The 25,339-nt window shown below is 50.8% G+C and overlaps 1 protein-coding gene across 1 annotated transcript in view; it reads right to left on the bottom strand.

Moving 5' to 3' along the window:
* The window catches only part of LOC138294085 (retinol dehydrogenase 7-like), a 129,609-nt gene that overhangs the window by 49,828 nt on the left and 54,442 nt on the right, over positions 1–25,339 (bottom strand). Inside the window, exon 2 of the mRNA XM_069233319.1 lies at positions 23,070–23,328. Coding sequence (XP_069089420.1) covers positions 23,070–23,328 — 259 coding nt within the window. The remainder of the gene's footprint in view (positions 1–23,069; positions 23,329–25,339) is intronic.

Genomic DNA, 25,339 nt, shown 5'->3' with positions numbered 1-25,339 from the left:
GTCGGTCGTTGTTTCAGGGGAATAGAGATGTTGGTAATAAGCGGCAAATTCATTTAGTACCGCTCCTGAGGAGGACATTATGGCCGGGGTGGCGGAGGCAGCTTCTCTCAGTCGGAGGTTTGCTGCTAGGAGGCATCCTGCCTTCTCGCCTTGCTCCTAGTGGCAACCGCATAGTCTTTGTAGCATGTATTCCGCCTGCGATGTAGAGAGCTCATTATGTGCCATTCGGGCCTGTTCGAGAGAGCGACGTAGTGCGGAAGACGGCTGAGCGGTATATTGTCTGGTGAGGCTCTGGATTGTGTCTTCGAGGGTACGTTGGTGAGTCTCCCTATCTCTGTTAGCTGTGCTGCGTCACGCATCATGTTCCCTCCCAAGGTTGCCTTTGCCGCTGCCCATAGGACCCGTTTGGAGGCCACAGTACCCATATTTTCGGCCTGGTATGTAGACACATGGGTCCTAAGTTGTTCTTTCCCTTGGGGGGAGCGGTATCTATGCACCGCAAAGCACCATGGTTTGCGACCAGGAGAGGCTAGGCCTGTTTGGATCAGGAGTAGGATCGGGGAGTGATCTGAAAGTCCGCTATCCAGTATGCTGGTGCTTTGTATTTGGGGGATTATGATGTGTGATACGAAGAAATAGTCCAGGCGAGATTGGGTACCGTGGACAGGCGATAAGAAAGTATATTCTTTATCTTTTGGGTGTTTCAGTCTCCAGCAATCGACAAAGCCTGCATCAGTGGTTAAGTCCGTCAGCAGTGCTCTATCGTGGCTATTACCCGTATCGATGGGGCCTGTCCTGTCAAGTATGGCATCACGAGCGAGGTTCCAGTCTCCCCCAATAATGTAGCGGGTGGTCCCGATTTCGGTCAGAAGGCGATTTAGTTGCAGGAAAAAGGAGCACTTGGTGCCGGTTGGTGCATAGACGGAGCCCACGCATAGAAAAGTATCTCCTAGCTTTAGTTTGGCGAATATATATCTCCCCTCCGCGTCGTTCCATGTTTTAATGATTGTAACCGAAGGGATTTATGTAATAGTATCGCTACTCCGCATTTGCGAGGTGTGCCGCCGCCGGGCTCCTGGGCTGTTGGGCAGCAGCTAAAGGAGACCCTTCCCACCCAGTCCCGTCTAAGCTTGCTGGACTCCGGGTTGTCAAGGTGCATCTCTTGGATCAGAGCTACGTCCGCTTTTTTAGATTGGAGATAGGACAGCACCTTTTTCTGTTTAATGAAGCTTGTCATGCCGTGCACGTTCCAGGAGAGGATTCGTAATGGGTGTGTCGCGTGTGAGACATTTCCTGACGTACTGAATGGTAGGGTGAGGTCTCAGCGGTTCAGAGAGCAGTAGCAGTAGGGAGGGCAGCTTCAGTCGTTGGAGTGGGGACTACACCTGTGGCGATGTGGTAGCTTGGGAGGGGGGCAGCTGGTGGGGCTCGGGTGTTCCTACGGAAGAGAGAGAAAGTGGGAATAAGAAAGGTTGTGAGCGAGGGGGGGGAGAGAGAGGAGGGGGCAGAGAGGGAAGATAGAGGGGAGGAGGAAGGTTGTTAGCGTTAATATGTAGAATAAAGTAAAAGTAAAGAGGGGGAAACTAGGGGTCTGATGTCCCCTGGGGTAGATCTGTAGACAGCGAGTCCGATTCCTATCGGAGCTCCCGGCACCGTCAGTCGGATCTCAGCCGGGGAGGCGGGGGAGGGGTGGAGGATCGGCCATCATCGGCTTGTGACAAAAGGTTTCACGAACTCCGGAAGGAAGGGGGAAGCCACAAATGTGTTGCGGGGGAACTTAAGGGAGGGTAATGGTGATGATAGTGATGATAGGGGTTTGTTATCCAGGATGGGGGGGTGATGCGAGAGCAGAGGAGAGGGCTTAGTGTATAGGGTATCTATGTTTTACTGGGGTGGTAGCATCTTGTTATTGTGATGGTAGAAGGTAGAAGTGGGGGGTTCGTGTTCGTATGGGGGAGGAGGTTGTTCTGGTGACGGACGGTGTCTAGCACGGTTCACATGCTCTCAGTGGTGGGGTAGAGGATCGCTATGCTTGGTTGGTGTTGTCATGTGGGATCCTGCACTATAGGGACGATTTGATAGGGAGGGAGGGATGGTGTATGGTGTTTGTGGGGAAGGGGAGGGGGAGGTTTATTATGATGGGGGAAGGGTAGGGGAGGGGGACGAAGAGGGGGGTTGGGGGTATAGGACAGTGTTGGGTCTGGAGGAGGCTTTAAAGTATACTTATGTGTAACAACTTAAATACTTCCATACTTATATAATATCACTGTAACATGTAGCACAATATCTCTGTAACATGATAACTTAATATCATGCCATACTATCGCATTGTCGTCTGTTCTTTGGTCTATGGATAAATAGTGGGAATTAATAGATCCTGGCCTAAGTACAGACAGTATGAACTTCCTGATAGGCTAGATATAACTTGTGTTGTATTATTGTGTCATAATCCTGTGCAGTACATTAAAGGGATGCTAGTTTGTTAACTAGACATTTGATAATATCATGATAGGGCGGGGCCCTGTCCCATGTGTGAGCTGCGGGGGTCAGCGAACTCTAGTCTGGGTGCAGATATGTGTGCTCGGCATTAGGCTATAAATAATTTATATTTTGTTATTGCAATTTATAGCGTTACATTGTAGAGGGTTTGAGTGTGCTAGCCGCCTATTGACAAAGGCATCAACAGCAATAAGGGGAACACAAGTATTAAGTCTGGGTAAGTATTCATCTATCCGTAAAGTTGATTGTGGTCGTATTCCATATGACAGTGTTGTGCAGGAAGGAGGCTTTAAGGTATACTTATGTGTGTCATCTTATATACTTCCAATCTTATGTAATATCTCTGTGATATGTAACATGATGCCTCTGTAACATGATATCTCTTGTAACAGTATTTCATACCGTGCTATCGTACTGTCGTGTGTTAGGCTTTGTGTCGCAAGGCATGTTATAGTTTTGGCCTATGAGTGAGTAGTGGGAGTTAGTAGGTTAGGGCCTAAATACAAACAGTATAAACTTCGTGTTAGGCTAAATATAACTTGTGTTGTATTATTGCGTCATAATACTTGCAGTGCAGTAAAAGGTGCAGGTTTGTTTGTTAGATGTTTGGTAACATCGTTATAAAGCAGAGCCCTGTCCTATGTGTAAACTGTGGAAGTCGGCAAGTTCTAGTCTGGGTGCTGATGTGTGTACTAGGTATTATGCTAGAGATAGCTTGCATTACGTTGTTGCGATATATAACCTTATATTGTGGAGGGTATAGGCATGTTAGCCACCTATTGACAATGGTATCAACAACAGTAAGGAAGACACAGATGCAAAGTCTGGGTATGTACTCATCCGTCCGTGGAGTTGTCGACGATCATGCTTCGGTGTTCTCGCAGTTGTCTCGCATATGCGCTGTACCAGGTCACCGTCTCAGGGGGGTACAGTTGCCAGTTTTAGAGGTGTGCGAGATTTGTCCCTTTCCGATAGCTGGGTGTGAACTGCCACAGCATGCAGGACCTGACCCCTGTCATCGTGCAATCTGGCTAGTCTCTCCAGGTCCCTGCCCCTAGGGCAGTTGCCGGTGTCATATCAGACCATGCTTTCCTTCTCCAATCCTGGGGGAGAAATACCACTATCATCGTCATCCCCTGGGGAATCTTGTGGTCGGGTTGTGGTAGTAGTGTCCATGGGCTGAAGCTGTAAGGAGTCCAGGAAGAGTTTCAGTTCTTTGGGGTTATAGAAGTCTTTGGACAACCCGTTTTTGGTGACCCACATTCTCGCGGGGTCAAACAGGCCGTATTTCATCTCCAGTTGGCGAAGTCGGGGTCTTACAGCTAGGAATGACATATTGGCCTATCCGAAAGTGTCCATGGCTACGTGCTGCCTGGAGTATTTGACGGGTCTGGTTATGGCGTAGTAGGCATGCGATGATTGGGCGAGGCCTTGAGGTTCTATCGGGGCGTTTTGGGCCTACTCTATGTGCTCGTTGGAATTCCAACGGTGGGTCAAAGGTCAGTGAGGTCAGTTTGGGGAGGGTGGAGCCCAGAAAGGCCTGTATATCTGTTCCCTCTTCGTTTTCCGGTATCCCGAACAGGCGGATGTTGTCTCTTCAGCTTCTGTCCTCCATATCCGTTATTTTGCTTCTGAGGTAGAGGAGATCCTGATCTCTGTCCTGCGACATGGCCACCTGTGTTTCGAGTGTCCCCATGCGATGTTCCAATCCTGTCACCCTAGATTGGAAGCCTGCAATGTCTGATTGCATGGATTTGGTCTCCAGAGTCAGTGAGGATATAGAAGCATCCATCCCCTCTATCCGCGGCTAACGGCGGTGATCTCCTGTAGTATCCGTTCCATGGTTGTGGACTGTTCCTTGTCGGACATCGTGGTGGGCTGGACTGGGGGTAAGGATGAGTAAGGTTCCGTTGTTGTGGAGGTTGGGTGTTTATGTAGGAGCGCCTACAAGGATTGCCTGGTTGAGTCCAATGCCCTCCTCGGGATCCGGTGGGGGTAGGGATACGCGAATCAGTCAGCACACATCTCTCCCCTTTTCTTTTTTTTTGTTTTCCTCTGTCTTTTCTTTTCTTTTCCCCCTTTATTTGTGCTGGACTAGTGGCCACTGCAGCATATGGCGATCGTCTGTTGTCGCAGGACAGGAGGTTTATGGTGGAGAGGGCGCAAGAATGATTAAGCGGGTATGGGGCCCGTGATAGTCCGGATGTTAAGATGGTGTTATCGGGTGGCTGTTGCGCGGCTTTGGAGGCTGTGAGGTGTTAATGGGGCAGTATCCACTGCTTGCCTGCGTTGTTAAGCTTCGTTAAGCTTCGGTTTGGCGTGCTGCTGTAGGGCTGTCCTCCAGTTGGGATACGGGGGTTATTGGAGAAAGGGCGAGCAAGCCCCTCTTTATGTTATATTATCACCAGTCCGTCGTGGCCAACGGCGTGTACTCTTGGATGTCTTTTCTGATGTTGGGGCCCTATTGATACCTATGGGTGCGGGGGGCCTTGCCGCTGCTCCTGTAGCTGGGTAGTCGGAGAGGGGGAGGCGAGCGGCGTTGGTCCCTGGCCCTCTTTGCTTGCTTTGTTTTCCCCCTCTTCTTCCCCCCTTTTGTCTTTTGGTGGGGGGTGAATATTGCCTGTCTCTCCCCGGTCGCTGGCTTCCCCCTTTTCCTTTTTTGTTTTTGTTGTTATATTTTTGTTCCCCTCTTTTTTTTTGGTGTCCTTTCTTTTTTCCCCTCAAAGGGAGGAGGGGGGGGAACGCGATGGCCAGGTGAAGGGGTGGTGCAGCGCCTCGTTTCAGTGCTGGGGTGCGAGGGTAAGTACCTGTTGAGCTGGGTGATGTTGTGCCGATCGAGCCGATCTGCCTCGGGCTCTAAGGACGTGACTCCGCCCCCTCGGCAGGGCCTCTGTTACTGAGACGTGCTGCGGGTTTTCTGGTGCAACGCAGCGGGCCTCTTCTGTAGGGGACGGGGGTTTGATGCACTGGGAAGGTCTTCGGGCCCTCAGTGATGGTTTTTCTTTCTCTCGGCGAGCCAGCCACGCCGATCCGCCTGGGGCTGTAGAGACGCGGCTCCACCCCCCGATTAGGCCTCCGTTTTCGAGGCGTGCTAAGAGCTACCTGGTTCGCGGTAGCGGGCCTCCTTAGCGAGGATCGGGGGCTTGGCACTTTAGGAAGGTCTCTGGGGTTATTTAAAATGTTGTTTCGGCGGCCGCTAAGCCCCCGCCGCCTCCCCGGGATCGCCGCGGCACGGGGCTCTCACCTTAGGCAGCCATCTTTCCTCGTGGCCTGGCCGCGCCCCTGGGCAGAATGCATTTAAACATTTTCAGGGGTAACAGGCCGATAGCAATGATATTACAAAATAAAAGGCCCTTCAAATACAAGCTAGTCCCAGCAGTAAAACAAACATTCCAGCTATGAGAGCACTTAAAAAGACACTGAATGGTGGGATGGTCATTATTTTGGGGTCCCCACTAATCTAGTGTGGGGACCCATAGATGATGTAAGCAGAAACAGCACATTGTGCTGAACGTTTTGTAGGCAGTCACATTTCCTGAGGACCACCACAGTCTGAGTTATGAGCAAGAATGTTTTATGAAAGTAATGTCCTGCAAAGCATTGTGAGGCGAGTTTCCTGAGTGCAGTGAATATTGTAGTATTGGCTCTCCCGCTGTGCCAGGAGAGCCGCTTCTGCTTAGAGGATTTCTGTTTTACATAAAGCATTTTCCAATTTCAAGTGTTTTAAGGGGAGAGCCACAAGAAATTACTCTGATTAAGTAACTGTGAACAACGTGACCAGCAGTCCAATACCACCAATCGAGTTCACGCTCTTGTTCCTGTTCGCTCTGTGACCGCCATTGCCGCCATGCAGCACGACAGGGAGAGACAAAAGAAAAAAAATAGTTTGCCTACGCTGAATTATATCGGCAAATGTCCAATAATCCATGTAACAGAGTCAGTCTGCAAAGTGTGACAAAAACAGCCTCGAGGCGGGACAAACGTAAAGCATTCACCAATGACATCAAGTGATTTTTGAAAGGCAACTCCAGGAACGGAAGAAGGCGATGAACATGATATGGGCATGGTTAAAAGCCCACAATACTGGCAACAGGTCAAAGCGCTTGCACGCTCGAGCTAAAAAGGAGGGAAAGTGAAAACAATTTGGTCAAGTGGGGAAGCCAGGATTGATGTCAGTTTTTTTTGTTTTATATTGTGTAATTCAGCCACTAGATTTACATTCTTCTCTTCCCCAACACCCATCTTACGGCCCATTCGCTCTCCCCACACCACTACCATGCTGGCTTTAATGTGGCCCTGGTCACACCACAGACCAAACTTTTTGGCCCTTGAGAAAATGTTTGCGAATACCCACGCTCTAGCCCAGAAAGCTATCATAAACAGACAGAATATAGTGAACTGTAACTTAAATCAGATTTTTCCCATTCATTTTGTTTTGTACTGTTGCTGCTTGCGTGCTCTGTTGCAGTTGTTTTGCTTCTTTCTTTTAAATCCAAAGTTTTCTACTGTAAAGCCCTCCGACACCTACGGGTAAAATCTGCGCTATATAACATTGTATAAATAAATAAACAAATAAAAACATGCTCTGAAATAGCCATGGCCAGTAGACAGCAAGACAGCTCAGTGATTAGTGATTAATGTGTCTGCCACAGACATCCACTGTAAGTCACTGGTTCCCTGTTGAGTGTTTCATCTTTGACAAAACAAGCACAGGTGAGCTGGAAATGTTATTTTATGCGCTAGGTGGTAAAAAAACTACTATTACCACTTTACTTTGGGCCCGGTATCTCTGGGTGAGCAGCTTGTCCCCTGTGACATGCATCCTAGGTGATACAGCTGTGAAGAGGTCAAAGTTAAGCAAAACACTAACGCTAGTTTACACAGTACAGTAACAAGAGCAGCCTGGACTCCAGAGCCTGCATTCAAAGAGACTCTCAAGCTCTCTGAAGGGGTCAGAGGTCAGCTGGTAAAACAGACGCAGAGCATACACCTTCTCAGTAGGTTAGTGTTTAATCAGGGTGTTAGGGCCGCCTCCAGCCAGAACTCAGCGTATCCCATTGTTCTCCAACATTGGAATCGACCTACTGTTGCCTCAGCAATCTGTGCATAACTGCTAAACACACAAGTAACTCGTTTGAGGCCACATTGGATAATTATTCACCTAGATGTGTAGGTTGGGACTTTCAGCATGTCCTCTCAAGACCCCCAGAGGTCAGTACTCCAAACTGAGAAGAAGCGTGTAAAGGTCAGATTTGGAGCTAGTGAACGAGGTTCTAGTCTTGGCGGCGGTTCCACATCCTGTAGTCCTGAGCAAATCACTTAAACTCTTTGTGCCTAAAAAAGTTTATGTATTTGCTTAATGTAACTGGTGTTTATGTAAAGCGCTCCATACAAAGCTGCAAAGAAAAACAAGCATTTGGAATGCAATAGTCTCGTGTTTGCTCGAGTTAGAGCTCATAACGTTGTAAATTACAGACTGGACTTTTATTGCCAGACAGACTGAAAATAACAAAAGGAAGAGAGCGTGGGTGAGCTAGCCCTGGAAAAGCCCCCTCTGCTGTTGGTTTATGTTTACAGAGGGAGCTGGTGGGGAGGAGGGGCTGAATAAGCACCCACACTGTTGAAGTAAAACAGGCAAATACCAAAAAAAAGTCCCTTACAGAAGAGATAAACAGGACATGGCGTAATTACACAGTACTTTGAGCTGCTCCCAAAGTGAAAAAAGGCAGGTCAAAGAGGCAGAACTGACCACTAGCAAGCACGGATTTTTGAAGGACACTGCAACTAACAAATCAGAACGCTGAAAATCACTCTATTGTATACTTTAGTATACAGCAGGCCGAACGCTAACGCGCAACCTAAAAAAGGTTGCTTTGTGGACCAGGGCCTTCCTTATTGCCAAATTTGGTGTAATTCCGTCCAGTAGTTAAAGCGCTATTGCTGTTCAAGATCCCTATGGAAAAAAGAATGGGAAAACATGTTTTGGGACCGTCCCTTATTCTCGGCTCCCCAAAGCCCCCCTGCCAGACTAATTACCCCAAAACTTTCCAGACAGCAGCTGACGTGACTGGCACATGTTTTAGAAAAGTTTCATGAAGACTCGTCAAGCAGCGCCAAAGATATAGGCAATTAAAAAAGAACTTTTCATATATCAACTAAGGTGGTCATTACAACCCTGGCGGTCGGTGTTAACCTGTTCTGTGCCCAGTACGTAATGGTTACGTCCTGAGGCACAGTACTGCTGTGCCCAGGACGTAACCATTACGTCCTGATCACAGAGCCCAGAGGGAGCGCTAGCGCTCCCTCTGTGGGGTTCCTCCCCATCCCCCCAAGTCAGGGATGGAAGGGGAAGCCCTTCACCTTCCACCCCCGACCACCCCAACCCCCCCTGTGATGTCAGCGCTGATTAGTCACAGGGTCTCCCCCATTCCAGTGCGATTGAAAGAGAAATGCAGAGCATTTCTCTTTCAATCCCATGGGGGAGGCCCGGAGGGGCTTCAAAGGGAAGGAAATGTATTTCCTGCCCTTTGAAGTCTCTCCCAGGGTTTCAAAAGCCGGATTGCTTGCAATCCGGCTTTTGAAACCCCACTACACACCAGGGATTTTTTTTTTTTTGACTGAAACTGACAAAAGGGAGCGACCCCTTGGGCAAGGGTTGCTCCCGGGGGGGGCATTTTTTGGGCAGGCCTTTTCTGCCCCCAGTGGGGGCAGAAACCTCTAGGCACCAGGGATCATTATTTTATTTTTTTGTAATGTTTTATTTATTTTTTTTAGGTGGTGAGCGACCCCTTAGGCAAGGGTCGCTCCCCTAGGGGGCAAATTATATTTAGGTCATTTCGGCCTATTTTGATGAGGCCAATCTGCCCCCAAGGGGGGCAGAAACCATTAGACACCAGGGAGTTTTTTTTTCCATGAATTTCACGCAAGGGTCGCTCCCAGGGGGGGGCATTTTTTTGGGAAGGCCTTTTCTGCCCCCCCCCACGTGGGCAGATCGGCCTATTATTAGGCCAATCTGCCCCCAGGGGGGCAGAAACCTCTAGGCACCAGGGATTTTTTTTGGTTTTTTTGTTTTACAGATGGGGAGTGACCCCTTGGACAAGGGTCGCTCCCCTGGAGGGGCAAATTGTATTAGGCCATTTCTGCCCGCTTTGGGGGCAGATCGGCCGATTTTAGGTCAATCTGCCCCCAAGGGGGGCAGAAACCACTAGGCACCAGGGATCTTTTTTTTTGCGCCGTCACGCAAGGGGAGTGAGCTTGTAGTCAAGGGTCGCTCCCCGGGGGGGTGTGGGGGGGCAAATTTATTTTAGGCCATTTCTGCCCCCCCTGGGGGCAGATCGGCCTATTGGTATTAGGCCGATCAAACCAGGGCAAATAGTTTTTTTGTGTTTTTTTTTTTTAGAAATGGAGAGCGACCCATTAAGCAAGGGTCGCTCCCCTGGGGGGCAAATTGTATTTAGACCATTTCTGCCTCCCTTGGGAGCAGTTTGGCCGATTGTAGGTCAATCTGTCCCCAAGGGGGGGCAGAAACCACTAGGCACCAGGGATCTTTTTTTTCCGCTGTCACGCAAGTGGAGCGACCTTGTAGGCAAGGGTCGCTCCCCGGGGGGGTTGGAGGCAAATTTATTTTAGGCCATTTCTGCCCCCCTGGGGGCAGATCGGCCTATTGGTATTAGGCCGATCTGCCCCCGGAGGGGCAGAAACCTCTAGGCGCCAGGGCAAATAGTTTTTTTGTGGTGTTTTTTTTTGTTTGTTTGTTTTTTTAGAGATGGGGAGCGACCCATCAGGCAAGAGTCACTCCCCTGGGGGGCAAATTGTATTCAGACCATTTCTGCCCCCGTGGGAGCAGATTGGCCGATTGTAGGTCAATCTGCCCCCAAGGGGGGCAGAAACCACTAGGCACCAGGGATCTTTTTTTTTGCGCCGTCACGCAAGGGGAGCGACCTTGTAGGCAAGGGTCGCTCCCCGGAGGGGGTGGGGGGGCAAATTTATTTTAGGCCATTTCTGCCCCCCTTGCAGATCGGCCTATTGGTATTAGGCCGATCTGCCCCCAGTAGGGGCAGAAACCTCTAGGCGCCAGGGCAAATAGTTTTTTTGTGTTTTGTTTTTTGTTTGTTTGTTTTTTAGAGATGGGGAGTGACCCATTAGGCAAGGGGCGCTCCTCTGGGGGGCAAATTGTATTTAGACCATTTCTGCCTCCCTTGGGGGCAGATTGGCCGATTGTAGGTCAATCTGCCCCCAAGGGGGGCAGAAACCACTAGGCACCAGGGATCTTTTTTTTGCGCCGTCATGCAAGGTGAGCGACCTTGTAGGCAAGGGTCGCTCTCCGGGGGGGCAAATTTATTTTAGGCCTTTTCTGCCCCCCCGGGGGCAGATCGGCCTATTGGTATTAGGCCGATCTGCCCCCGGGGGGGCAGAAACCTCTAGGCGCCAAGGCAAATAGTTTTTTGGTGTTTTTTTTTGTTTGTTTTGTTTTTTAGAGATGGGGAGTGACCCATTAGGTAAGGGTTGCTCCCCCGGGGGGGGGGGGGGCAAATTGTATTTAGACCATTTCTGCCCCCCTTGGGGGCAGATTGGCCGATTGTAGGTCAATCTGCCCCCAAGGGGGGCAGAAACCACTAGGCACCAGGGATCTTTTTTTTTGCGCCGTCACGTAAGGGGAGCGACCTTGTAGGCAAGGGTCGCTCCCCGGAGGGGGTGGGGGGCAAATTTATTTTAGGCCATTTCTGCCCCCCCGGGGGCAGATCTGCCTATTGGTATTAGGCCGATCTGCCCCCGGGGGGCAGAAACCTCTAGGCGCCAAGGCAAATAGTTTTTTTGTGGTTTTTTTTTTGTTTGTTTGTTTTTTAGAGATGGGGAGCGACCCATTAGGTAAGGGTTGCTCCCCCGGGGGGCAAATTGTATTTAGACCATTTCTGCCCCCCTTGGGGGCAGATTGGCCGATTGTAGGTCAATCTGCCCCCAAGGGGGGCAGAAACCACTAGGCACCAGGGATCTTTTTTTTGCGGCGTCACACAAGGGGAGCGACCTTGTAGGCAAGGGTCGCTCCCTAGGGGGGGTGGGGGGGCACATTTATTTTAGGCCAAATCTGCCCCCCTGGGGGCACATCAACCTATTGGTATTAGGCTGATCTGCCCCCGGGGGGGGCAGAAACCTCTAGGCGCCAGGGCAAATAGTTTTTTTCTGTTGTTTTTTTTTGTTTGTTTGTTTTTTTAGAGATGGGGAGCGACCCATCAGGCAAGGGTCGCTCCCCTGGGGGGCAAATTGTATTTAGACCATTTCTGCCCCCCTTGGGGGCAGATTGGCCGATTGTAGGTCAATCTGCCCCCAAGGGGGGCAAAAACCACAAGGCACCCGGGATCTTTTTTTTGCGCCATCACGCAAGGGGAGCGACCTTGTAGGCAAGGGTCTCTCCCTGGGGGGCGGAGGGGTTGGGGGGTTAGGGGGTGGGGGACAAATTTATTTTAGGCCATTTCTGCCCCCCCGGGGCTGGCTGAGCTAGAGGCCAAAATCCACAGGTAGGCACTGTTTTCTATGAAAAAATGTGATGTGTCCACGTTGTGTTTTGGGCCATTTCCTGTCGCGGGCGCTAGGCCTACCCACACAAGTGAGGTATCATTTTTATCTGGAGACTTGGGGAAACACTAGGTGGAAGGAAATTTGTGGCTCCTCTCAGATTCCAGAACTTTCTGGCACCGAAATTTGAGGAAAACGTGTTTTTTTAGCCAAATTTTGAGGTTTGCAAAGGATTCTGGGTAGCAGAACCTGGTCAGAGCCCCACAATTCACCCCATCTTGGATTCCCCTGGGTTTCTAGTTTTCAAAAATGCACTGGTTTGCTAGGTTCCCCTGGTGCCGGCTGAGCTAGAGGCCAAAATCCACAGGTAGGCACTGTTTTCTATGAAAAAATGTGATGTGTCCACGTTGTGTTTTGGGCCATTTCCTGTCACGGGCGCTAGGACTACCCACACAAGTGAGGTATCATTTTTATCGGGAGACTTGGGGGAACGCTGGGTGGAAGGAAATCTGTGGCTCCTCTCAGATTCCAGAACTTTCTGTCACCAAAATTTGAGAAAAAGGTGTTTTTTAAGCCACATTTTGAGGTTTGCAAAGGATTCTGGGTAACAGAACCTGGTCAGAGCCCCACAAGTCACCCCATCTTGGATTCCACTAGGTCTCTAGTTTTTAAAAATGCACAGGTTTGCTAGGTTTCCCTAGGTGCCGGCTGAGCTAGAGGCCAAAATCTACAGGTAGGCACTTTGCAAAAAACAGCTCTGTTTTCTGTGATGTGTCCACGTTGTGTTTTGGGGCAGATCCTGTCGCGGGCGCTAGGCCTACCCACACAAGTGAGGTACCATTTTTATCGGGAGACTTGGGGGAACGCTGGGTGGAAGGAAATTTGTGGCTCCTCTCAGATTCCAGAACTTTCTGTCACCGAAATATGAGGAAAATATGTTTTTTTAGCCAAATTTTGAGGTTTGCAAAGGATTCTGGGTAACAGAACCTGGTCAGAGCCCCACAAGTCACCCTATCTTGGATTTCCCTAGGTCTCTAGTTTTAAAAAATGCACAGGTTTGGTAGGTTTCCCTAGGTGCCAGCTGAGCTAGAGGCCAAAATCTACAGGTCGGCACTTTGCAAAAAACAGCTCTGTTTTCTGTCAAAAAATGGGATGTGCCCACTTTGTGTTTTGGGACATTTCCTGTTGCGGGCGCTAGGACTACCCACACAAGTGAGGTATCATTTTTATCGGGAGACTTGGGGGAACGCTGGGTGGAAGGAAATTTGTGGCTCCTCTCAGATTCCAGAACTTTCTGTCACTGAAATGTGAGGAAAATGTGTTTTTTAAGCCAAATTTTGAGGTTTGCAAAGGATTCTGGGTAACAGAACCTGGTCAGAGCCCCACACGTCACCCTATCTTGCATTCCCCTAGGTCTCTAGTTTTAAAAAATGCACAGGTTTGGTAGGTTTCTCTAGGTGCCGGCTGAGCTAGAGGCCAAAATCTACAGGTAGGCCCTTTGCAAAAAACAGCTCTGGTTCTGTGATGTGTCCACGTTGTGTTTTGGGGCATATCCTGTCGCGGGCGCAAGGTCTACCCACACAAGTGAGGTATAATTTTTATCGGGAGACTTGGGGGAACATAGAATAGCAAAACAAGTGTTATTGCCCCTTGTCTTTCTCTACATTTTTCCCTTCCAAATGTAAGACAGTGTGTAAAAAAGACGTCTATTTGAGAAATGCCCTGTAATTCACATGCTAGTATGGGCACCCCGGAATTCAGAGATGTGCAAATAACCACTGCTTCTCAACACCTTATCTTGTGCCCATTTTGGAAATACAAAGGTTTTCTTGATAGCTATTTTTTACTCTTTATATTTCAGAAAATGAATTGCTGTATACCCGATATAGAATGAAAACCCACTGCAGGGTGCAGGTCATTTATTGGCTCTGGGTACCTAGAGTTCTTGATGAACCTACAAGCCCTATATATCCCCACAACCAGAAGAGTCCAGCAGACGTAACAGTATATTGCTTTCAAAAATCTGACATTGCAGGAAAAAGTTACAGAGTAAAACGAAGAGAAAAATTGATCTTTTTTTCACCTCAATTTCAATATTTTTCTTTTTCAGTTGTTATTTTCTGTAGGAAACCCTTGTAGGATCTACACAAATTACCCCTTGCTGAATTGAGAATTTTGTCTACTTTTCAGAAATGTTGCGGTTTCTGGGATCCAGCTTTGGTTTCATGCCCATTTATGTCACTGACTGGAAGGAGGCTGAAAGCACAAAAAATCATAACAATGGGGTATGTCCCAGTAAAATGCCAAAATTGTGTTGAAAAATTGGGTTTTCTGATTCAAGTCTGCCTGTTCCTGAAAGCTGGGAAACTGGTGATTTTAGCACCGCAAACCCTTTGTTAATGCCATTTTCAGGGAAAAAACCACAAGCCTTCTTCTGCAGCCCCTGTTTCCCATTTCTTTGAAAAAATCGAAATTTTCACTGTATTTTGGCTAATTTCTTGGCCTCCTTCTGGGGAACCCACAAAGTCTGGGTACCTCTAGAATCCCTAGGATGTTGGAAAAAAAGAACGCAAATTTGGCTTGGGTAGCTTATGTGGACAAAAAATTATGAGGGCCTATGCGCGAACTGCCCCAAATAGCCAAATAAAGGCTCGGCACAGGAGAGGGAAAAGGCCTGGCAGCGAAGGGGTTAAAGCGGCGGTAAGACCGCCAACAGGCCGGCGAGAAAAAAAATGGAATTACGACTGTGGCGGAAACCGGCAACATAGACACAGGCGGAGGACAATGTATCGCCCACAGTATTACAACCTACCAATCCGCCACCTTTTCCGGGGCGGATTCACCGCGAACAAAAACGCGGCAGAAACAGGACTTCGAAGGGAAAACGCTCACCTCTGCACACCCCACGAGGAACCAGGACACCATGGAACCAGAGCTCCAAATTTTTCCAGCATTTATCTTCCTGCTCCTCTACCAGGAGCATGAACGCCGGCGGCAAAGACCACGGTAAGTGCTGCACCTACGACACAGGGGAGGGGGGAGGGAAAAAACAGTGACACACACACGCAACACCCCCACCCTCACCCTCACCCACTACAACACACATGCTAATACATCATGATACATCACAGTTACACCCCCTCAAACCCCCATGGATGAATGCAAGGACAAAAGGAAAAGAGTTGAATGATTGTGATATATTCAATTACATACATCAAAAATATTTACAAATATATACATTTATACTATATACAATTAAATACACCAAGAACACAAGTCCAAGGGAGTCCACCATCATAGTCCGTGGATCACTGGGCCCAAAAGGCATGGGCGAGGCCCACACAAGATACCCGAACAAGATGGAGAGAACACTGCAGGGGCATCAGATAGAAATAAAACAGGCCCCTCAGGGGGAAGGGAAAGGATGGGCACCTCAGCCGGTTAAGTGCACAACGCCAAATCCACGAGGGGGCCCCATGCTCACTGTGCAATCCTGGGGAGTGCAAAGCCACAGTCTCTCAAGTCTCTACAGTGGGTGGTTTGCCCACTGTTCAATCCTGGGGAGTGCAAAGCCACAGTCTCTCAAGTGGATTTCAAATCTCCACTGGTTCTGGAGGGGGCCTTGTACCCAGAGTGCTTCATCCTGCCAAGGACTGAGGTAGTGGATGTCAATCTCCACTGGTTCTGGAGGGGGCTTTGTGCCCAGAGTGCTTCATCCTGCCAAGGACTGAGGTAGTGGATAACAGTCTCCACTGGTTCTGGAGGGGGCTTTGTGCCCAGAGTGCTTCATCCTGCTCGTGGCGGCCTCAATAGCGTCAGAGCTTTTGGCGCTCATGGGCCTGCGGTGCTTGTGGCGGCAGTGTCCTTGGCAGCAGTGCTTGTGGCGGCGGTGTCTTTGGCAGCGGTGCTTGTGGCGGTGGTGTCCTTGGCAGCGGTGCTTGTGGCGGCGGTGTCCTTCGCAGCAGTTCAGCTGCTGTCGGTCCTGTCTGTGGCAGTGGGACTGCTGGCGGTCGCCTCCTGGGCAGCGGGGCTGCTGCTGGCGGTCCTGTCTGTGGCAGTGAGGCTGCTGGTGGTCGCCTCCTGGGCAGCGGGGCTGCTGCTGGCGGTCCTGTCTGGGGCAGTTTGGCTGCTGGCGGTCGCCTCCTGGGCAGCGGGGCTGCTGCTGGCGGTCCTGTCTGGGGCAGTGTGGCTGCTGGCGGTCGCCTCCTGGGCAGTGGGGCTGCTGCTGGCAGTCCTGTCTGGGGCAGTGTGGCAGCTGGCGGTCACCTCCTGGGCAACAGGGCTGATGGCGGTCTTCTCCGCCGTGCTGATCTTCCCAGACTTGCCGGTTTTCTTGTGCCCCATCCCCACCTTGGAAGGTGTCGCAGCTGACTCCACATTCCCAACTGTACCCCTGGGAGTGGCTTTGGTGGCTGGTGTCTACACCCTCTCCCGCCGGGCACTGGCCAACTTTTGATGCTTGACAGGTGGGGGACTGTCTGTGCTGTGGCTCCTTGCCACACTGCCTGCCCTGCTGCCTGGTGCACTCCATAATCCAGTGACTACTGGCACCACTGGTCCTGCCGATGTTGTGGCTGAGGTGCTAGGTTGGGACCTGGAGAGTCGGGCCCTAGGAGACTGATGGGGTGGGGGAGGTGAGGGAAAGAGGTCAAGGTTGGACAGGAAAAGTTTCTTTGGAACACTGGGATGGGTAGATGGAGGGGGTTTGGGAGTGGAGGAAGAGGTAGTGGTCGTAGGAGGTGTACGTTTGCTGACTTTGGGTGAAGGTGCATGGGCTGGAGGCTGTGGTGAGGTGGATGGCTGTTGGGTGGATGTGTGGCTGCGTTTGTGTACCTTGGGAGGTGGCTTCACAGACACACTGGGAGAGGACACAGGGGATGTGTGAATGGTAGTGGGGGTGGTGACTGCACGTGAGCGGGGTGTGGTGGTGGGTGTGCTGGTGATGGACGTAGTGGCTGAAGATTTATTGCATGCAGGTGTGAGTGGAAACGAGACAGGGAGAGATGAGGGAGACGAGGAGGAGGGGACACAGTTTAGGCAGTGGATGTTGGTATGTCTGCATGTGTCTGATGCTTGCGTGAGTGCCTGTGGGATGTGTGGTGCTTATGTTTGCCTGAGCTTCCTTTGTGTTTTGAGGTGTGTGCATGCTGGTCTGATGGTGTGCTTGGGATAGGCTGAGGTACAGGGGTGTGGGTCTGGGTGGAGGAAGTTGGAGGGGGAGGCTAGAGACAGGGACAATGGCTGCCATCAGTGCTGAGGCCAGAGTCTGAAAAGCTTGCGGAAGGGCTGCCTGACCAGAATGAATGCCCTCCAGGAATGCATTGGTTTGTTGCTACTGCCCCTCTGCACCCTGGATGGCATTCAAAATATTAGACTGCCCAACAGTGAGGGACCGGAGGAGGTCAATGGCCTCCTCACTGAGGGCAGCAGGGATGACAGGAGCAGGGGCTGAGGTGCCTGGGGCGAAGGTGATGCCCACCCTCCTAGGTGAGCGTGCACAGGGCAAAGGCTGAGGGGCTGCTGGGAGGGCGGTGCTGGGGGGGATGGAGGCTGTAGATGCAGAGGGCACAGATGGGGCCGCCACCGGAAGGGAGCTCCCATCAGAGGAGGAGTCCGTATCGCTGGTGTCAGCTCCTGTCCCCACCATGGAGCTTCCCGCGCCCTCTGTCCCACTGGTGAATTCGGAGTCCGTAGTCTCACCCTCCAGGGCCATGTGGGATACAGCTTCCTCCTGTTCTGGTGCCACTGCTCCTCCGCCTGATGATGCTAATGCACACAAGTACAGGGAGACCACAAAAAGGGAGGAGGGGGAGACAGAAGAAAGACATGTTGAGTGGATGCAATACTGCTACCGTTGGCGGACACGACAGACACAGAAGCCCCCTGCACTACTCCGCGCACTTGGGGTCCACTATTCAATCCCTGGGACATGGCTTACAAGGCCATGGCCGATTTCTGCACACATGGATGTCACAGGAGCCTGACTAGGTGTAGTTGGCACTGTACCCAGGTGGGGTGGGGTGCCACAGGGTCTGCCTGAAAAAGGGGACTTAACTAGCAAACTCGCCCTGGCCTAGGGGAACCCACAGCCCACCTCCCCCACCCAGACACCAACAATGTGCGCTGAATGAGAGTGTACTCACCCCCTTGTTGCTGCTGTGATGCCCTCAAGCGCCCATCCATCTCCAGGAACGCCACTGCCAGGATCTTGAACATCAGGGGGGTCATGGTGCGACGGGTACCCCTCCCACGTTGGGAGGCCATCCCCAGCTGGGCCTCCGCCATCTTCTTGCTCCAGCTGCAAATGTCCTCCCATCTTTTCCGGCAGTGGGTGCTCCGTCTGTGGTGGACCCCCAGGGTCTGGACTTCCTTGGAGATGGCACGACAAATAGCCTTCTTCTGGTGGGCACTGACCTACAGGAATTGTACAGGGGAAAAAGATAAGTTATTACCAACTGCACCATCACAGTCATTGGCCCGCATCCCTACCCTTGCCATGTGGCACATGCACGCACCGTCGTTTCATGCACGCCTCATTCTCCCCCCCTATCTTTCATCCACACCACTCGACACAGGCATTGCCCATACAGCATGCTCCCAGTGTACTTACCTGTTTGTCTGGAGGGCCGTAGAGTAGCATGTACTGGGGGAGGACCCCATCCACGAGTTTCTCCAACTCCTCCGTGCTGAAGGCAGGGGCCCTTTTCCCAGACACACAAGCCATTGTCTCTTCCAGACTGAGGGCACAGCCGCACTTGCAGTGTAGGTCCTCTCCTGTCAAAGATCAGGTATCAAGTGATTGAACAGATAGAAAATGGCAGTCACGTACGCGGCGGTGGTATCGTCACCGCCGGCGTACATCGTCATTGGCTCCTGGGACCCATAGGGTCCAATGTTAACCAATGCAGAATTGCGCTGCGGTCTTCGGCTGCCTACCGCGACGGTGTATAACGCCAGCGCAGTTACCTCATATCCCATTGTCCCGCTTTACAGGTCAGGCAGCCGCCATTTCAGGGGCCCACATGGCTTTAATTTTTACTGCGTCACACATACCTAGGCCGTGGCTCAACACTCATACAGGCAAATTTCGGTTTATGAATAGTTTTCTGAGTAAGCTATGTTTACGTACCTCAGAGTTGGTTGACTCTGTGCTCGCTGTTCTCTTCCATAGGCACCGTCCGCTGGGGCATGTGAGAAGATGGCGGCATCCTCCGGTGTACAGACCACTGGTGGACCTGTCAACAATGGAGGAAAGACATGTGATCATCACCTACAGGCTTGACCGTGCCACAATCCTGGAACTGTGTGCACAGTTGGAGCCAGACCTGATGTCAGCTATCCGCCATCCCACAGGAATCCCCCCTCAAGTGCAGGTGCTGTCAGTACTCCATTTCCTTGCAAGTGGGTCATTTCAAACAACAGTGGCCATAGCATCTGGGATGTCCCAGCCTATGTTTTCCAATGTGTTGTCCAGAGTGTTTTCTGCCCTGCTGAAACACATGCGGAGCTACATCGTTTTCCCTCAGGTGGAGGATTTGCCTACAGTGGAAGGTGACTTCTATGCCCTGGGACATATCCCCAACATCATAGGTGCCATTGATGGGACACGTGTGGCCTTGGTCCCCCCCGCAGGAGTGAACAGGTGTACAGAAATCGGAAGAGTTATCATTCGATGAACGTGCAGATGGTGTGTTTGGCAGACCAGTACATCTCCCATGTTAATGCCAAATTCCCTGGCTCAGTGCATGACGCTTACATCCTGCAGAATAGCAGCATCCCTTATGTGATGGGGCAACTCCAGAGGCACCGTGTGTGGCTATTAGGTGAGCACCTGGAACCAAATCAGTGGGAATAGTTGTCTGGGTCTGGGGATATCCCTAAGATGTAGTGTGTGTCTAACAGTTGTCCCTCGCCATTTGCAGGTGACTCTGGTTACCCCAACCTGTCATGGCTACTGACCCCAGTGAGGAATCCCAGGACAAGGGCACAGGAACGCTACAATGAGGCCCATGGGCGAACTAGGAGGATTATAGAGCGGACCTTCGGCCTCCTAAAGGCCAGGTTCCGGTGCCTCCATATGACAGGTGGTTCCCTATTCTACTCACCAAAGAAGGTGTGCCAGATCATCGTGGCCTGCTGTATGCTTCACAACTTGGCTTTGCGACAACAGGTGCCTTTTCTGCAGGAGGATGGTCCAGATGGAGGTGTTGTGGCAGCTGTGGAGCCTATGGACAGTGAAGACGAGCAAGCAGAAGAAGAGGACATCGACAACAGGAACTCGGTGATCCTTCAATACTTCCAGTGAGACACAGGTAAGAAGACAAACCTGCCTGCTACATGTACTTTAACACTACTACCTCTCTACTATATGTCCTTTTCACCCAGTGTATGGTCACTGAGTTTTCACTTTCCCTTACAGTTTCACAGATGTGGGTCCCACTGTGTGACATCTGCTTTGTTTCCTCATGGACTAGAGCTGTGTGACATAGGTATGTTGACATTACATTTGAAAGAGAATTTTGTGACTGTAATTGCTAATACACTATTTCGAAATCACAGACAGACTCCAGATTGTTTTGTGCTTTAAGGGTGTTTATTTAAGTGCTCAATATTGGAGGGGGTTGTAAAATGGTGAGGGGTGATGGTGGAGGAATGTCCATGGCAGAGTCCAGTCTATTAGTCTCACAGGTGCATTGTCCAAAGGGGCATAGTAAGTGGAGCTGGTGCAGTTTGAGGATGGACAGGGTGACAAGGTGGGACAAAAGGATGACAATCAGGGTGGTCTCATTTCTTGGCGGGGTCTTGGCATCGTTCTCTGTCTTTGTCCTGGATCTCAGGGACCGTTTGTGGGGTGGTTCTCCATCTGCAGGGGGTGGGGTGCTGGTGTGGTGGCCCTGTGGCGGTGCCTCCTGTCCACTAGCGCCAGCAGAGGTGGTGGGCAGTTCATTGTCCAGGCTGGTGTCAGGGGCCCCTTGTTATGCCACAGTGTCCCTCCTGGTGTTGAGGACTTCCTTCAGCACCCCTACGATGGTGCCCAGGGTGGAATTGATGGATTTGAGTTCCTCCCTGAAGCCCAAATACTGTCCCTCCTGCAGCCGCCGGGTCTCCTGAAACTTGGCCAGTACCGTTGCCATCGTCTCCTGGGAATGATGGTAGGCTCCCATGATGTTGGAGAGGGCCTCGTGGAGAGTGGGTTCCCTAGGCCTGTCCTCCCCCTGTCGCACAGCAGCCCTCCCAGTTCCCCTGTTTCCCTGGGCCTCTGTCCCCTGAACCGTGTGCCCACTGCCACTGCCCCCAGGTCCCTGTTGTTGTTGGGGTGGTGGGTTAGCCTGGGTTCCCTGTAGTGGTGGACACACTGCTGATTGACGTGTCCTGGGGACAGAGGTACGGGCCCGCTGGGCAGGTGCTGTACTGGTGTTTCCAGAAGGGGGAAGCTCTGTGGTGGCCTGTGACTGTGTCAGGGGAACCGACTGTCCCGAGGTCCCAGATGGGGCGGGCTGGTTGTCTCGATCCAGTTGGACAGAGCTGCTGTCATCACTATGGGGCTCTTCTGTTGGTGGTGTGGACATGTCTAGACCCTCCTGTCCGGTGACGTTGGGTAGGGGTCCTGCAGGGGTGTAAAACCATGATTATTGCATCTCTGTGTGCCATGGTGTGCAATGGGTGGGTGACCGTGTACCCCAGTGCTTGCATTCCTGTGTGGGACCTTGTGTGATGATGGTTTAGGGGGGTGTATGTGCAGTGGCCATGCTTTGGTGATGGGTGTCCATGCTTTGTTGTTGCATGCAGGGCTTGGTGCTGGGATGGGTGGTTTGTGATATTGGGACATTTGTGAGGAGTTGGAGTGATGGGGGTGAGGGCGAGGGTGGGGTATGTGATGGCATGCAGGTAGGGTGGGGGATACAGTAGTAAAGATTTGACTTACCAGAGTCCATTCCTCCAGCTACCCCTGCAAGGCCCTCAGGATGCAGAATAGCCAAGACTTGCTCCTCCCATGTTGTTAGTTGTGGGGGAGGAGGTGGGGGTCCGCCGCCAGTCCTGTGAACCGCAAGGTGGTGTCTTGAGACCACGGAACGCACCTTCCCCCGTAGGTAATTCCACCTCTTCCTGATGTCATCCCTATTTCTTGGGTGCTGTCCCACTGCGTTGACCCTGTCCACTATTCTTCGCCATAGCTCCATCTTCCTAGCTATGGAGGTGTGCTGCACCTGTGCTACGAATAGCTGTGGCTCTACCCGGATGATTTCCTCCACCATGACCCTGAGCTCCTCCTCAGAAAACCTGGGGTGTATTTGCCGTGCCATGGGGTGGTGTGGGTGATGTGTGGGTTGGTGTGTGTTGTGATGTGTGGGGTGATATTTAGTGGTGTGTTGTGTGAGGTGCGTGGATGTTATGTGGGTGATGTTGTTGAGTGCCTGTGGATGCTTGTTTGTAGATTGTGGTATCTCTCTCTGGCCTTCCTTCAGAATTTTTGGCAATAGGGGTTTGTGGGTGATGTGGGTGGGTGTTTTATATTGTATTGGGTGTGTGGGAGTGGTGTGTGTATGTTTATCAGGTGTGTGTATTTCGAATTGTCCAATGTAGTAGTGTTTTGTAAATGTGTGTGTATTTTGAGCGCGGCAGTGTGTACCGCCAATGGAATACCATGGTTGAAAGACCGCCACGTGGATTTGTGGGTCGTGATAGTGTGGGCGTATTCCTGTTGGCGTGACGGTGGAGGTTTTGTTTTCACCAGTTTATCACTGACCTTTGGTGTGGCGGGCTTGGGTGGGTGTCTAAATTTTGGCGGATTCCGACCTGTGGGTCATAATGACCGTGGCGGAATTCCGCAGCTGCGGCGGTGTGTTGGCGGTCTTCTGCACGGTGTTAAGCGGCTTTTACCGCCAATGTTGTAATGCCCCCTAAGTCTTACTTATAACTACCTAGTGGCAGAGGGCAGAGGGCAGTCCTCTGTCAATACTTACATTTTGAAGGGCCATATTTTTCAGCACAGGACAAAGTGAAGACATGGGTATAGCAAAATTTAACTTGTGATAAATTGCAGCCAAGATACTCACCTCAAGCTGTCAGAGAAAGCTTCAACTCCAAATTTGGATATGCAGTACCCTCCTCCGATTAGGGGCACCCTGCCGGCGGCACTGGACACATTGACAATCCTCCCTCGAGCCTTCCTCACAAGGGCAAGTAGGCAAAGTGTAACATCAATCATCCCAATTAGGTTCACATTTATCACCCGAATGAAGTCGTCTAGAGTCAGCCACTCATTTGGAGCGATTGGAGTTCCAACGCCAGCATTATTGACCAAGCCCCAAAGCCCTGTAGAGAGAAGAAGATTAAAGAAAATGAGCAAGTAGGTTTTATAGTGGTTTTAGGCTATAAAAAACTCTGTTTGATCAAGCTATAAGATCATTCACTCTGTATGACACTTGGAGCTTACTTCAAATAGCAATTGTATTGTATTAAAGGAAATTGCCAAAGGAGACAAAAATACCAGCTCTGTTCCTCTGACCACAAACTCTTTTGACAAGTCAAATTGGACACCTATATTTTCTTTTATGCAAGTTCCTGTAGCTGCAATATTTCTTAAGATGGCTTTGAACTCTTGATTCTGTTTAACTTACTTAGGTCAAATACCGATTTCCAATTCATGATGATGTACATAGCAACATGCTCAAAGGTCCATGCATTGGACCAGTGCAGTGTTGTCAGCTGCACATCGCTGATTACAACAAAACAAAGAAAAGATCCAAGTGATTTTGTCAGTAGGTTTTATTTTGTTTTTGCTCCCAACCTTCACACCATCTCCACTCATCGGAGATTTGCTTACTAGTCCACATCTGCTACTGAAAGGTAGAAGGCGTGCTTTAACAATTGCAGACCTTGTGGTCTAGACTAAAGGGTCAGTGAGGCATTTTCACCACTATAAAACTAGTAGGTCCTCCCTAAAATCAACCAAATCTGAAGAAAAAGCTTTAAGTCTAGAAAAGGATGAAAACTGGTATCCTTTTTGCACTTGGATCTGCATTGGCAACACCTTATTGGCCAAAGGGAAAGGTGTATATTTTTCACACGTATCCATGGGATATTAAAACATGACCAGAATCCTCCTGAGCACAAATGACCATTCTGTTCCCTCAGCAATTGAAACTGTACCTAATCTTCCAAAACAGTTATATTTTTTCTTGATTTGTTCTATGAATGCCCCTAAGAAGAAGAATGATTACATTAAACTTTCTTTGCCACTACCAACATTGACTGAGGTTCAATCTGAGAACAGAAAAGTTGAATACAAAACAAAGGATAGGAACACCACAGCAATCCATAGAGCACAGCACATTAATCTTCCATTGTCCTGCTCTTTTGATTGAAACTTGGAATCACAATTCTACTTCCAAAGAATACAGAATCAAGTCTCACATTTCAAAATGCATAGGATGAGCCAAGAAGGAAAATGATACAGAACCGCTTCCAAACTGCCAGTACTTTAATGGTCGGCAAGAACAGGTTAATCACATAGGGGGTCATTCTGACCCTGGCGGTCATGGACCGCCACGGCCAACGACCGCGGAAGCACCGCCAACAGGCTGGCGGTGCTTCCGGGGCAATTCTGACCGCGGCGGTAAAGCCGCGGTCAGAAAAGGGAAACCGGCAGTTTCCCGCTGGTTTTCCCCTGCCCCAGGGAATCCTCCATGGCGGCGCTGCTTGCAGCGCCGCCATGGGGATTCCGACCCCCTTACCGCCATCCTGTTCCTGGCGGTTTTCACCGCCAGGAACAGGATGGCGGTAACGGGTGTCGTGGGGCCCCTGGGGGCCCCTGCACTGCCCATGCCACTGGCATGGGCAGTGCAGGGGCCCCCTAACAGGGCCCCATAAAGATTTTCAGTGTCTGCTTTGCAGACACTGAAAATCGCGACGGGGGCCACTGCAGCCATCGCACCCCTTCGACTCCGCCGGCTCCATTCGGAGCCGGCATCCTCATTGAAGGGGCTTTCCCGCTGGCCCGGCGGGCGGCCTTCTGGCGGTCGCCCGCCGGCCCAGTGGGAAAGTCAGAATGACCGCCGCGGTCATTTGACCGCGGTACGGTCTTCTGCCGGTTCCCGCCAGGCGGGCGGCTTCCGCCGCCCGCGAGGGTCAGAATGACCCCCATAGTGCCAAAATCTGCGGAACCATTGCAGAAATAATTTTTAGAGCCTACTGCCTTTTACTGTGCAGTACATCAACTAGCTCACAGCCAGCACAACATACCATACCAAGGGGCCAAGAATGCAATGCTTCTTTTACCCTGGAATACATGCCAAAACCACAATTACTCCAAAGGTGTCCATAT

Source organism: Pleurodeles waltl, chromosome 4_2 (genome assembly GCF_031143425.1).
Source record: "Pleurodeles waltl isolate 20211129_DDA chromosome 4_2, aPleWal1.hap1.20221129, whole genome shotgun sequence".
NCBI lineage: Eukaryota > Metazoa > Chordata > Amphibia > Caudata > Salamandridae > Pleurodeles > Pleurodeles waltl.
The sequence above is the reverse complement of the archived record's forward strand: the minus strand, read 5'-3'. Positions and strand labels throughout refer to the sequence as shown.